Source organism: Centropristis striata, chromosome 16 (assembly GCF_030273125.1).
Source record: "Centropristis striata isolate RG_2023a ecotype Rhode Island chromosome 16, C.striata_1.0, whole genome shotgun sequence".
NCBI lineage: Eukaryota > Metazoa > Chordata > Actinopteri > Perciformes > Serranidae > Centropristis > Centropristis striata.
Genome location: NC_081532.1, coordinates 10,961,695 through 10,976,359, shown reverse-complemented (window position 1 = coordinate 10,976,359; position 14,665 = coordinate 10,961,695). Strand labels below are relative to the sequence as shown.

Here is a 14,665-nt window from a genome sequence, read left to right as displayed (position 1 = left end):
CTCTGTATATGTGTGTGTTCTTTCTCAGAAGAGAGTAGTGTTGAGGGCTCGTGGATGTTGCGTAATGACACTCTTCAGACACCGGGAGCGCTGCAGACTCCTCAGCTCACATCAACAGTACTCAGAGAGAACAGACCAGCAGAACACATGCCCGACCCGGACTCCGAACCCGGATCAGAGAACGACTTCGTACACAAGTGAGTGTACACACACGATGAAATAAACACACTGCAGGACAGCAGCTGAGATCATATTGTGTTTTCAAAGTTAGGAATATGCTTGAATTAGTAAATTAGTAAGAATAAGTTTGTCGTGCTATTTCCTCTTTATTTGTGTCAGTACGTTATAACCACTGAACTTATTCTACTTATTATATTATAAATATTATATAACATACTGCACTGTATTAATTGGAATGAGCTATAGTACCTTGCTACAATCAAATACACAGTGAGCTAGTAACATAAATGTTAACAGTTGGGTTTTAAAAACATTTATTTAAGACAAGATATGACTTTATTAATCCCACAGTGGGGAAATTTAGTTCAAGATACAGACAGATAGATCTAGAAGACAAAATCAATAAATATATAACATAAGACCTATTCATACATTCTATACAATAGATATTCATACATTTCTGCTATTTGGCATTTATTATTAATATATATTTTTTATATATATATTTTTTTTTTGTTTTCCTGAAAGTACTTTCATTCTGCAGATATTGCACATTAGAGACAATATATTTTATCCTGTTGAATAGGTTAAATAGGTTGTTGCATGTAGTAGTATGAAAATCAATGAATAAATATATTTAAATATATGCAGAGATATACACAGTATAGTATAGGTGGTATATGACAGACAGTCATGGAAAAAATCCATTGAAAATCCAAAGACCATTGTTTTCTTCAATTTCTTGTTCATTTAAGGTTTTAAATTACTGTAAATAATATAGAAAAAATACAGAAGACCTAAAATAGGCCTAATGTGGTCAGATGTAAACACATGAAAACTGGAAATTGAATCGGAAAAAAGTATAGAGTTTTGGAAAAGAAAATATGAAGGAACCCTGATATCAAAGTGTAGTATGTTGACCCTGTGTTCGTCTTCAGTCCTCAGATGCAGATGTCGTGGCTCGGCCAGCAGAAGATGGAGGAGGTGAACCGGAAGGACCGGACGGGCATGAACTACATCAAGGCACGCAGCAATCAGGGCGTCCGGCAGACTGTGTAAGTGGAACTTATACAGGGCTTCATACCGCCACCATGTTTCAGTCGTCTTGTTAAATTACAGAAAAAAAATAAATAAACAGATGGTTATGATGATTTTGTTGTAAAAAACATTTTTCCATCAGGCGTGGGTTGATGGAGGATGACGCAGAGCCCATTTTCGAGGACGTGATGATGTCCTCGCGGGGCCAGTTGGAGGACATGAACGAGGAGTTTGAAGACACCATGGTGATCGACCTGGTCAGTGACGTTACGCTCTCTCACCACATTTGATGACCATAAAATAAAGATAAACCATGAAGATGCTTGTTTTGATTAATTGCTTTTATTTTAAATTATTTGTCTTAATTTGGACTTTTTTTTATTCTCCACAGCCGCCATCGAGGAACAGACGTGAAAGAGCAGAATTAAGACCAGACTTCTTTGACTCCGCAGCGATGATTGAGGACGAGTCGGTGAGTAAAACCTTGCATGTCGACAGTTAAAAATAAGTAAATAAGTAGAGCTTAAACCCTTTGTCAATTATTGGATCAGCCAATTGACACAAAAAAAACGCCAGACTTTCTTAAAGCTTGAGTTCTTGAAATCACAGTCTGTTACATTCAAGCCTTTGCCAAAAAACTTCACATAGTGTAATTACTTTCACTGCCAGAGGGGGGAGACAAAACATACACACTCCAGCTTTAATAATCATGAAGTTATTTTTTCATGCAAAAATGTCAAAATGTATTGCTTCTAGCCTCTTAAATGTGAGCATTTGTGAATATTGTTTTGTATGTTTTGATGGTCTATGCTAATTACCTGAATATCTTAATAAAATATTCATTTTATCATTTATTTTTTCATTTTATTTTATATTTTATTTCTTTCAAATAGTCATTTTGGGGCTCAGGGAAATTGTAGATTTTTTTAAACTTAATTATACATAGTAAAATGAATTAAAGTTGCAGGCCTATGCTTAAATTGGTTATTGACAAATACATACATACATTAGACTTTTTAACATCCCATTTTAAAGCCTCTATGTGTAGAAAGGGAACTTTTCAACTCTGGCGCCCCCTAGTGGGTTCATACAAAGAATCTTAAAGTTTGGGAGATGCTTAATGTTAACCATTATGTTTTAAAGGTTAGAAATATGCTGGAATTATAATATTCTTCTGGGAAAGTGCTTGGTTTTCAACATACAATCACCCATGTAAACCAAAAGATATTTTAATATTTAAAAATTAAACAAAACTTTAATCATATTTGTTTTTTCCTGGTGTCTCACAGAAGAGCTAAGCTCCTGCTGATCCCTAATCTGGAAATTTGCAAAAATTGAAAAAAAAGAAAAAGTTTGAACGACTTAAAATAAACAAAATTACAATTGACAAATCAAGGAATTCGGTAAACTTTCTTTTTTGCAATAACATTTCTATTTCTTGCATTTCAAGGCTTTAGAGAGTGGAAAGTTTTGCTTAAGGTAACTTGAAAGTGCTTGAATTTGAAGCCGTGTGATGGTCTGACTGTCACTCTCCTCTCCGTCCTTTCAGGGTTTCAGCATGCCCATGTTCTGATCTGGGAAGAGGCAAAGATCCTGAGATCAGGATCCACATCAGGAGTAAACAGAAGGGGGGGTTTGGGACGTCTAACGCAGATAACCTGCCAATCAAACTCTTAAGAAGAAGAAAAAAAACATTGTCAAAGTACTTTTCTCTTTCTATAAGACATGATGGATGGTTTGTCAAGTGGGTCCACCAATGGATCCCGCACCGGCTGGATCCAACCTGGAAGTGTGACGCGGGGATCGGCTCTTTTCTTTCAGGAGGGCCGGAGGATCCAGAATATCCTCCAGAATCTAGCCCGGATTATTCAAGAGCTTTGTCTTGCTTCAAATCTTCCTCCTCCTCCTGTCCAGCCTGTTGGTTTAGCTCTTGTTAGCGGTAGCTCTGACGGCCGAGTACATTGCGCTGCCGGCCGACGAGTACTTGCAGTTTTTACGGTTCCCTGTTACACAGATGTACAGTTGTTTGGTCCGGCTCCCGATCAGCAGCACAGAGCAGCGTAACACTCTGTACAGCCCCCCCTTGTTTTGGTGTCGCACTTTGATCCGTCTGGCTTAATCCAACATAGAGAGGATCTCAATACTAAGTGTTCTATATCTTTGCTCTTATTACCACCCACCGACCCTTCCCCTCTCTCTCCCTGTTCGCCATCCGAGTCCTTGTATGTGGTGGTGCTGGTGTGTGATGTGTGTGTGTGTGTAACAGTGGTGGTGATGATGGTTGAGTAGCCGCACATGCGCACTAAAAGTCAACAGCTGTAGACAGAGCGGGCGGAAGTGATGTAACTGTCTTGTGTGTGATGTCAAAGCAAAAATGAGCGTTCGGAGTCAGAGCGACCCTCGGACGGAAACCTCCACCCTCTCAGATCCCCGAAAAACGTTCTGCACACACACAGACACACATACACACACACCCTTGAATAACGGCTTTTTGAAGTTAAAAAGTTTTAAAAAAAAGACGATAAACATATTTTGAATTCTGTAGCTTTAGTACTAAAGTTTTAAATCAAGTGTGTTTTTGTTTTTGTCTGATGTTTGTACAGCTTTTTCTTGAATATGTATCTTGTTTGTTGCCAAATTGTGGCCTACATACTTACAGTATATTCCAGCCCCTTTCCCATACACCTGTAACTCATATCTAACGGTTACCGAGCTCAGATTGTTGCTGTGGGAAACCAGTTTTTAAGCGCTGTATGGTCTGATTGTAATCGTTTCACGGTTCAGTATTACAGCAGATTCTCTGTTCGGTTTGTTCATTTTACAGGTCACATCAAGTCAAGTTTTCACACCCACTTTCAGTGTTAACTGATCCAAGATTTGTTGTTCTCATCGTTCAGATCCAGTGCAGTGACGGATTTTTATGTCTGACAGATTTGTTTGAATGTGTTTTTGAATGTTTCCAGCCATATCGTCGTTCACCCACCGTCGGTTAATCAATCATTGACCTTTCCCTCGGCTGGCTTGGCAGTCCTCCTGTAAATATCAGAGACAATTGGATCTTTTCTGCAGTGCAGTTGACATCAGTTGCCCTAAAATGCTCTAAAAAGCCTGTTTTTTTTCTGTGAACCTAAATTCTTTTTAATAAAATAAAATCTGTAATCGATTTATGGACCAGTGTTTGTGTGTGCCTTTGTTTCACAATCTCAGTTTCGAAACAGCTGGTGTCAATTTCAACTTTTAGCTTCAGCCAATATTTCATATCGGACATTTACTGAAGTGTTTGACACTTTTTATGACTTTGGAAACAGTTCTTACTGTTGACAAAACAATCTCAAGTCACGCTTGACCTCTTGCATTTGTTCTGCAGCTGTACCAATTTACCAATCTTGCTTTCTATTTCATAAATTGAAAGCTCATTGCAATCTAGAATTTAATTCGTGACACAAATAAAAACAAATGACTAATTAAATAAAGCTTGTCTTACAATAATTTCTGTAGATAAACGTAAATAAAGTTGACTATATCTTTAAATCTTAAACAAAAACCTTTATTTTTCAATTCTGCACCTCATTAGTTTCACCACCAAATTTGGGTTAAACCTTCAATTCATACACCGAACAGAGCAGCCACCCACTTTAAACCTGGTTCTACCCATAAAACCAGAACTATGGGAATAACAGTCATGGAAAAAAATATTAAACCACCCTTGTTTGTTTACATTTTAATGCCTTGTACAACTAAAGGTACATTTTGTTTGGACAAATAATGATAACAAAAATAGCTCAAGAGTTTAGTTTATGACCTTGACATTTTCCATGGTTTTCTTGATAAAAACCAAAATCATTATCAAGAAAACCAAGGACAGTGTCAAGATATCAGCTCTTCAATTAAACTCTCATGAGCTATTTTTGTTATATTTGTCCACATAAATGAACAAGAAATTGAAGAAAAGGGTAGTCTAATAATTTTTTCCAGGACTGTATTTACTCTTTACTTTTTGATAGAACTAGAACTACTGCCTTAGTAAAAATGAAGAAAAACAGACAGGGTAATGAGTCCATGATTTATTTTACAAATGGCAGAGCAGAGCCTGCCACAGAGGAAAGGCACAGTTCCAGGTTTTGAGGATGAATTTTTGTTGACCTAAACGAAAGACAAACACAAGGAGTGCGACTGAAAGCGCAAACTACTGTACACAGCACAACCTAAACATCTAAATACAGTACATTTACAAGTTTGCAAACTCGGCACATGGCAAAAAACTGCAGCATGTTCGCATTTCCATGAATACTGTCATGTTAGACGGTTTATTGCCTGTGTTCCTTCAGTTGCAGTAAACTGTAATTGACCCTTTCAGATACAACCTTGCTCTCAAAATGTCAAATTAGACCAACAATGGTGACCAATATGGCCACTACCGACATGGCAATTACCCCTAATGTGTGTGACCACTATTACTCCGGTCAGGTGCTGTGAAATGCTTCCTATTCTTGCATATCAGTAGTAAAAGAGGAAAGATACACACACTGATTATGTTTACAGAGCGCCAATATTTTCCCCAAAGGTTGATGTTTAAGAAAGTTTATAGTTTAACACATAATCAGTGAGCTGGAAGGGAACAATTGGGACGTTTTTACGCTCTTACAAAATCAGGGAGTGTATCTTTTTGTCAGTGGAGTGGTAAATGACAACAAACATCTGCTTGGCAGGCTGCTCGAGTCGTTGTCAAGGGGAACCACTGCAGTTCATTTGAATGTAAAGTCAATGTCAAGAAAATCCCACAGCGAGTGCCTTTAGATAGTGCTAATGTGGAACAGTTTGGGTGTGCTTCACAGAGGAATGTTGGCGTGTTTCTTCCACGGGTTGACCTGCTTCTTGCTGGCCAGCACCTCCAGATCACTGCAGATCTTCTTGCGTGTGGACGACGGCTCGATTATATCATCCACGAAACCTAAAAAACAAAAAAAAGAAACATAATGCATATTTTTGTATAGAGTTTAAGCACATGCATGAGGATGAGAGAATTAAAATTATTTTTTTATTTTTTAAACTTAAATTTTTCAACTCCACATGTAAACATCAACAAGTATACATATAGATCCATGTATTACAACTACAACTGAAAAGAGAATAACAACAAAAAGAAAGTGCAACAGCCGTGGCTACATGCATCCATTATTAAATTACACTGTATACAGATCCAAGAGAAAATAATATGAATAAGATACATTTCAGGTATTCCCAACTGTGTCCCATCGCATCCACTTCACCCATTTAGTCAAAAATACATTTTCCTTCATTCTAACTCTATATGTCATTCTCTCCATGTTATGGACTTCTCTAATGATTTCTAACCATTCATTCACAGCTGGTGGCTCGACCTTATACCATCTTCTTGTTATTGTTTGTTTTTTTACATGTGACCAGTAGTATTTTTATTAAATATCTGTCCTTCACCAGGACATAATGATTCAAGTTCCCACGGTACATAACATTACATTCCTTAGGTATTGCATAACCCAGGATGTCTTTAATTATGTTGTGTACATTTCCCCAAAATGGGTTAAGTTTCTGACATCCCTAGAAAATGTGTGTATGATTCGCTTCCCTTTCTCCACATGGACGCCAGCAAGCATGCTGGGAGCCTGTTTGTTTACTTCTTAATTTGGGAGTGATGAAGAAACGGGTCAAATTTTTCCGCCCAAATTCCCGCCATATTCTCGAGTTTGTGGTAGAATTAAAATTTTTACCTCTGACAGCAGCTGGGAAGGGGTTGGCGAACTTCTCCACGTATTCAGCCTCTGCCTCTGCCTGGTTGTCCTTTCCTCTGAAAATAATCTGAACAGCACCCTAAGAAAGCAAACAGATGATGCATATTGTCAAATCAAACACAGGAAAAGAGAGAAAGAGGGACAATCAGGATTATTCTGTTTGTACCTTGGCACCCATGACAGCAACCTCTGCTGTGGGCCAGGCGTAGTTCACGTCTCCTCTCAAGTGTTTGGAGCTCATCACGTCATAGGCGCCTCCGTAAGCCTGAGATATGCAAACACAGAGTGATGAGTCTCATGTCTACAAAATGTATTCTAACTTACACACATTTCATTTAAAGTTGGTTATTGTTGAACAGTGTAAAGCAGGCATGTCCAAACTATTCCATAAAAGGCCATGTGGCTGCAGGTTTTCCTTCCAAACAAGCAGAAGTCATGCACGAGTCATTTCATCAACTGATCTGTTCGTTTGAATCAGGTGTGCTCTTCGGACATAGTTCGAACATAGTTCGGACATACCTGGTGTAAAGACAATCAAGATGGTTTTGGTGAGTTTCATTGTGTTTCTGCTGAGTTTTTCAGTTCAGTGCAAGAGAAACTTGAATTCAGAAGGTGTACGGTTGTATTTTATGTGTAATAAGGGAAAAAAATGTGTAGGAATATTTTCCTTTTTTGGCATTTTGTGAGCTTTTGTTTATTTATTTGACAAAAATACCAATACGAGATAAAAGCTTATTAAAGCTTAGAGAGTGATTACAAGCTTCTTTTAATGCAGACTAGATGGCTCTTCTCTCTCCGTGCAGGATGGAGAGATACAAAAGATCCTTCGCTCCTACAGCCATCAGGCTGTCTGAATTTCCCCTCGGGGATAAATAAAGTCATTTTGATTTGATTGATTTGACTCCAGAGTCTTACATTGTAGAGACTTATAATGGCTTTTACTGTGAATCCCCTGCAGCATGTGTCAAGGTATAGTCACTGGGACCAGTCACTTAATTAAAACCTGATGTTTGAATAATTGAAGCTAAGTTTTGAAGTTGATCTAAATTTACTGAAACAATTTTGTCCCTTTTTGGTCAACAGGTTAGTTTCAATTAGCTGCACTGCTCCGGTGAAGAGCAGCTACAGGTGGTTATTACTGTTTGGGGAAAAATTTCCAGCATGTCCACATTTATCTCCATTCATTTTGTTCACACACACCTTTCTGGTGATGATGGTTATTTTGGGGACTGTGGCCTCTGCAAAAGCATACAGCAGTTTGGCTCCGTGTCTGATGATGCCTCCATACTCCTGAGCGGTACCTGTTGGTGATGGTCAGAGTGGTTATGAGTGTGAACCAGTTTTTTGCTTTCGTGTTTAGTACATAATATAGCCGATATTGACTAGTTACTATATCCCTTGCTGTCTCGCATAGCCATGAGGTGAGTATTTACTACTGTATCACTGAATCTACAAGCTTCTCCTTTCTTTTTTTCCTGAGCTGGCAGGTAAATCTTTTCCTGCCTTTTTAGCTGCCAGATTTATGAGCAAAGACTCAATACAGTAGAAAACAAACATTCCCGCTTATTGTTTTATTCATGGCAGCAGAGAGACTCACAAGAGGCTCAAGGGTGAATATTCTAACCTGATTAAGATGTAAACTAGACTATGGCTTATAGCAAAGCATTTAGTGTCTGTGCACTGTTGATATATACCTGGCAGGAAGCCCGGCACATCCACAAAGGTGATGATGGGGATGTTGAAAGCATCACAGAAGCGTACAAAGCGAGCTCCCTTCACTGAAGAGTTGATGTCCAAACAACCTGATGAACAAGACAGAAATAAACCACAGCAGATTAGAATAATAACCAACAAGCATTGCCTTTGTTCCAAACATGCCAGACAAGCTTTTTTTGGGAGGATTTGTTTTGTTTGCATATACAGTCATGGAAAAAATTATTAGACCATTGTCTTGATAATAACCAAAATCATTATCAAGAAAACCATGGAACAATGGCTTAAATTAAACTCTCATGAGCTATTTTTGTTGTTATCATTATATTTGTGCAAACAAATGTACCTTTACTCGTACCAGGCATTAAAATAAACAAGAAATTGAAGAAAACTATGGGCAGTCTAATATTTTTTTCCATGACTGCATGATTTAAAAAAAAGGAAAAATACATATAAAATTGACTTTATTTACATTACATTGATAGTTTATCCCTTCTAATTGCCCCTCTTACTTTCAGCCATTCTAATATTTTACTCACCAGAAGCCACTTTGGGCTGGTTACCCACAATGCCCACAGTGCGTCCATTCATGCGAGCAAATCCAACCACAATGTTTTTGGCGTAGTTAGGCATGATCTCAAAGAAGTCGCTCTCATCCACTATCTGAACAATGCAGAAATAGAAGGAGACTTTTACTACTTGAAGAAATTAAATGAGAGGTGGTTGCACATGTTAGAGTGTGCACACTTACTGCTCGAATGATGTCCAACATGTCGTAGGCTTTGGTTGTCTCAAATGGGACAATGGTGTCCAATGAAGGTACCAGACGATCACTGAAAAATGGGAGATATCAGACCAAGGTTATAATCGTTTTGAATTTCATTAGTTTTAGTTTTATTTTCATTGTGAATTTTTGTTTTCAAATTCAGTTAGTTTTAATTTGTTTTTAGAGTGAGTTTGCTAGTTTTTGTCTAGTTTTTATTAGTTTTAGTGTTAGTGTTTAGTTTTTTTGTAATGTGCTATGTGTTGGGTGCGAGATTCAAAGAGGTCATAATAAATTTTGCCTTTATTTCCTTTGGTTTATCCATCTTAGCCCCAATAAGGTTATTAACTCTTACAGTTCCGGGTGTTTTTGAAATTTGGAGCGTAGACATCCCAGTCTCAGTAAACATATTTACCATGTGTTCCTGCATGTTCACTAACCAGCAGCTGTTTAGTTGAAGGTAAATTAATACATTTTATATCAACCACAAAGGATTATGCAGTGTTTCCCTACATGTATTCTGCAGCCATGTGCTGCCACTGCTGGATTTTCAGCGCCGCCACAAAAAAAAAGTGATTCATAATTTCATGGTTGAATTGAAGACTTTTCACTTGCACACAGTGAAAACACAGCATCTAAAGGTTACAGAGTGTTGCGCCGGTGTCACTTTTACCGTAATAACTAAACGGTTTGTGCTATTGGGAAAATTACAATGTTTTCTGAAAGCTGAGAAGTTGCTCTTTGCAGCCAATATGGTGTCATTACAGTAATTTCACTTGCACTTCTCCCAGAAGCCCACAAAGCAGGAATACACACACTCAGCGGTGGAGAAATAGAAACACTGGATTATGTATGAAATTGACAAAGACGAAAACGAAGGACATTTTCACTATAATTTTAGTTTGTTTTAGTTAGTTATCTTTTTTTTTTAAACTCTCGTTTTTATTTTTATTTCAGTTAACATAAATGTTTTTTCTAGTTTGTTATTTTGTTACTTTTCGTTAACTATAATAACCTAGAATCAGACAGAAGTTGAATAAAAACAGATATGCTCCCCTTAATAATAGGAGATTGGTTGTTGTGTAAAGTGGAGGTGATTGTGATTGGTTACCTGCTGTCGTGGCACTCCCTGATGGGGGAGGGATCCTGGTTGCTTAGCGGCAGGAAGTTGAAGAACTCTCGCATGTTGAGCAAGGCTTCAATGTCATTCTCAAAAGCATGGTGAGCTACTCCTAAAAACACAAACAAAACCATCTCTGATGAGTTATTGCACAGTTTATATGTTGATTTGACCACTAATCCTGGATGAGCTCTTATCCAATCGACCGTTTTAGAAATATACAACTAACCAGACACGGTGGTGTGTGTTTTGGCTCCACCGAGCTCCTCTTGGGTCACATCTTCATTGGTGACAGACTTCACAACATCAGGTCCTGTGATGAACAGGTAAGATGTGTCCTATACACACACATCAGGCAAATGTGTCAATGCAAGCTGGGAAACATGACTTCATATCTAATTGTTATCACCTCAAAATGCAACTTTTATGTAAGAAATTAGCTGAAATTAGCAGAATGCTGAAACCTTGAAACACATTTTGGATGTCTACTGTGGCGAAAATCAAACAAAGTGTTCTTTATTTTCTTATTAATGCTTGTATAATTATACAAGCATTTTGCTAGTGTTTTTACACAAATTCATGCTGCTTCCTACCTTAACCATGAAGGTGAAATCTGTCAGGGCGGGGGAGTAGACAGCTCCTCCTGCACAGGGACCCATGATGAGGGAGATCTGAGGTACGACTCCTGAAGCCATCACATTCCTCTGGGAAAGGAGAGTGTCTGGTTTGTACTTTACTTTATTCCTTTATACTGTTCAAAAACCCTTTACCTCCAGCCATGTGAATTTAAAAATGTTAACATTAGGAATAAGGCTCATCAGTAACATAAAATATGCTGTTTCTGTACGGTTTTCTATTGAATGTCACAAAGGGTCAGCAAATTCTCACATTGTGTTATTTTCAAAACAACATAATACAAATAGACAAAATAATCATACCAGGAATATATCTGCATAACCAGCCAGAGACTCCACTCCTTCCTGGATCCGAGCTCCTCCAGAGTCGTTCAACCCGATGACCGGTGCTCCAACTGTCATGGCCTGGTCCATAATCTGAGCACAGAACATTTAAACATTAACGTACATCCAAAGGAATATTTGAGCTGGTTGACAGCTAAGAAGAAGAAACATTGACAAGCACCGACTCATTGTTGAGTAGGAGTGTTAGCAGATAATTTTATTTTTTTAATGAGTGCACACATATACACATACAGTCATGGAAAAATGATTAGACCACTTTTTTTTTTTTTTAATTTCTTGTTCATTTTAATGCCTGGGGCAACTAAAGGTACATTTGTTAATTTAAGAGCTGATATCTAGCCATTTTCCATGGTTTTCTTGATAATAACCAAAATCATTATCGAGAAAAATGTCTAGATATCAGCTCTTAAACTCTTATGAGCTATTTTGTTGTTATCATTATATTTATCCAAACAAATGCACCTTTAAATTGTACCAGGCATTAAAAATGAACAAAAAAAGTGAAGAAAACAAGGGTGGTCTAATAATTTTTTCCATGACTGTATGTTAACACATTATGGAATAATGCACACCTCAGTATCTGAATTTACCTTACAAATCTTCTGTGCATGAGCTCCAGACAGACTGCCACCAAACACTGTGAAGTCCTGAGGGGGGATACAAAAGTTCAGATAGAGTTAATGTTATACCGGTTAAACCATGCTGCTGTGTTCTTACAGTCTAATAACTCATTTTACCTGACTGAATACATAAACCAGCCTGCCATTGATCCTGCCTCGGCCTGTGACGACGCTGTCACCTGGGAACTATAACAGAGAGAGAGAGCGGAAAAGATATAATGCAGATAAATATTTAAAACTCCAAAATTAAGAGACAGTATCTCGTTTCCAGTAAATAAAGGAACATGCTGCTGAGTTGTGGCCTGTGTGTGACCGGTTACCTTGTTTCTATCCTGCTCCATGCCAAAGTCAGAGCAGCGGTGCTCCACGAACATGTCCGACTCCACAAAGGAATCTGGGTCCAGCAGAAGCTCCACTCGCTCCCTGGCTGTCAGCTTACCCTGCAACACGTAACATAACATTTACCTGAAAGAACACTCCACTAAGGTTGAAAAATTACAATGATATATTCCATGACAATATTCAAATTTGTGGCCAGTGTAATGTTTTAAATTTTACTGCGCAAAGAACAATAACATCCTTGAAGCAAAACAACAGAATGATGTATTAGTGTACTGCGAGCTAAGGCACTTAATACTACACAGCTGTCTGAATTATCCACATTCTACTACAACACAAGTTACATAGTGTCAAAATGCTTAACTTCACTTTCAGGAATGTAGTTAGCCTAAAACTGACTTTGGACATATAAATCAGTTACAAAATGCATTGCATATGTAAGTTAAAGTTAAATATACTGAGTATCCCCTGAGTATTCCCTATTGTAACTGCTGATGTCTCAAGTACAGACTGTACAAATAAGGTCTCAAGTAAAAATTAAAAAAGATGGGTTATTTAGCTTGTTGCTAGAGCTACTGCACATTTAAAGATTTATTAAAGTCATTATGTGCAATTAAAGTTATTTATAAAACTTTTTTTTTTTTAATATATTTTGTAATTTTTTCATTACATTGTAAAAATAGAAAGCGTTGATTATAGAGGTAATACAAGAGGTTAGAATACAGTCATGGAAAGACTTATTAGACCATTGTCTTCTTCCATTTCTTTTTCATTTTAATGCCTGGTACAATTAAAGGTACATTTGTTTGGACAAATATAATGATAAAAACAAACATGGCTCATAAGAGTTTAATTTAAGAGCTGATATCTATTTTCCATGTTTTTCTTGATAATGATTTTGGTTATTTTCAAGAAAACCATGGAAAATAGATGATTTTGGTTTTTATCAAGAAAACCATAGTAAATAGATATCAGCTCTTAAGTTAAACTCTAATGAGCCATGTTTGTTGTTATCGTTATATTTGTCCAAACAAATGTAGCTTAGGTTGTACCAGGCATTAAATGGACAAGAAAGCAAGGAGAAAACAAGGGTGGTCTGACATTTTTTCCATGACTGTATAATGTTAAATATGTCAAAATATATGTAAAATCTTAACTCAAGTTGTCCATTTTCGTCCATTACTCTTGACAATGAAATAAACAACTGTGGGAATATGTTTAGCATGTGTTATCAGCATTAAACTGCAAACTACTGCAGACATTTTTATCTAAAGTTGGCAAAAGATTACTGCTTTGTTCAAGGATGTTTACTAGACATTGCAAAGTAGGAGAGTATGAGTATGAGCAGTTAACCCTAGCAAGTAGTAGTAAAGTTGTTTTTTTAAAGGTCATTTAAATATGTGCGAGGGGAAAAAGTAAATACACCAGCACCAACTATTGACTTTGAGCTTTTGGCCAGGCATTTCACCTCTACCACTCCAGCTGTCAGTGCATTTGAAGCGTTAAATCATGTAACAGCTGCACACATTGAATGTAGGCTAACACTAATAAAAACAAAACTCTGACTTTACCCTTTTGTGTTGTGCATCTATTCTCTTCTGACCTCCCCCGACTAGCGCCGCCTCACGTTTCATGTCAATCCTCTCCTGAACGGACAGGTGGCTGACTGAGTACCAGCGGCTGTCCCGTTGCAAGTTCGTCTGAGACACTGCGGCAGCGACTGCGCCATGTTTCACAGGCGTCAAACTCCTGAATGAAGTCCTCAACCCGTTTATCAGCCTGCAGCTTCTTCTAGCCACACTGAACGCCGCCATCATTGCCTTGTGTGTTCTCGGATGACAGCGGGCAGGATTTGAAGGACAGAGATTTGAGCCAATAGTGACTGGGGGGCGAGCTGTGTCAGCCAATAAGAAAGAAGGAATGTTGCGCTGAGAGCGGATGGGCGGGGCCTGGAGAGGACGGGGTTTCCTGTAGTTCATCATGTCCCTGAAAGTTAAGTGATGGGCTTGTTGCCCTGATTTTAGCACGTCAGGTAGAACTCCCCCGTCAGTTTTCGGATTCTGTAGCTGGGTGTAAATCCGTAAGCCCAAACATTGCCCTCATTCTTTATAAAAGATTACAGGGATATAAAAATTTGATCG

General features: G+C 37.9%; 2 protein-coding genes across 4 annotated transcripts in view; one reads left to right on the top strand and one right to left on the bottom strand.

Annotated features, from left to right (window-relative positions):
* stag1a (STAG1 cohesin complex component a) overlaps window positions 1–4,381 on the top strand; it is a 56,204-nt gene extending 51,823 nt beyond the window's left edge. For 2 of the 3 annotated variants that reach the window (XM_059353301.1, XM_059353300.1), the window contains exons 28-32: window positions 29–197; window positions 1,119–1,235; window positions 1,361–1,475; window positions 1,610–1,690; window positions 2,768–4,381. In XM_059353301.1, coding sequence (XP_059209284.1) covers window positions 29–197; window positions 1,119–1,235; window positions 1,361–1,475; window positions 1,610–1,690; window positions 2,768–2,791 — 506 coding nt within the window. In that variant the 3' untranslated portion in view covers window positions 2,792–4,381. The remainder of the gene's footprint in view (window positions 1–28; window positions 198–1,118; window positions 1,236–1,360; window positions 1,476–1,609; window positions 1,691–2,767) is intronic. The other variant, XM_059353303.1, reaches the window with a different exon arrangement.
* An 886-nt stretch (window positions 4,382–5,267) lies between these two features.
* On the bottom strand, window positions 5,268–14,354 carry pccb (propionyl-CoA carboxylase subunit beta). The gene is made up of 15 exons (XM_059353194.1): window positions 14,096–14,354; window positions 12,506–12,625; window positions 12,303–12,371; window positions 12,156–12,212; window positions 11,524–11,637; window positions 11,179–11,289; window positions 10,815–10,923; window positions 10,577–10,697; window positions 9,454–9,535; window positions 9,242–9,365; window positions 8,684–8,791; window positions 8,190–8,290; window positions 7,156–7,254; window positions 6,969–7,068; window positions 5,268–6,169 (listed from the first exon to the last, which is right to left on the bottom strand). Exons 1-15 carry the CDS (start codon window positions 14,339–14,341, stop codon window positions 6,048–6,050), a joined length of 1,683 nt encoding a protein of 560 aa, XP_059209177.1. The 5' UTR covers window positions 14,342–14,354; the 3' UTR covers window positions 5,268–6,047.
* Window positions 14,355–14,665: the final 311 nt, after the last annotated feature.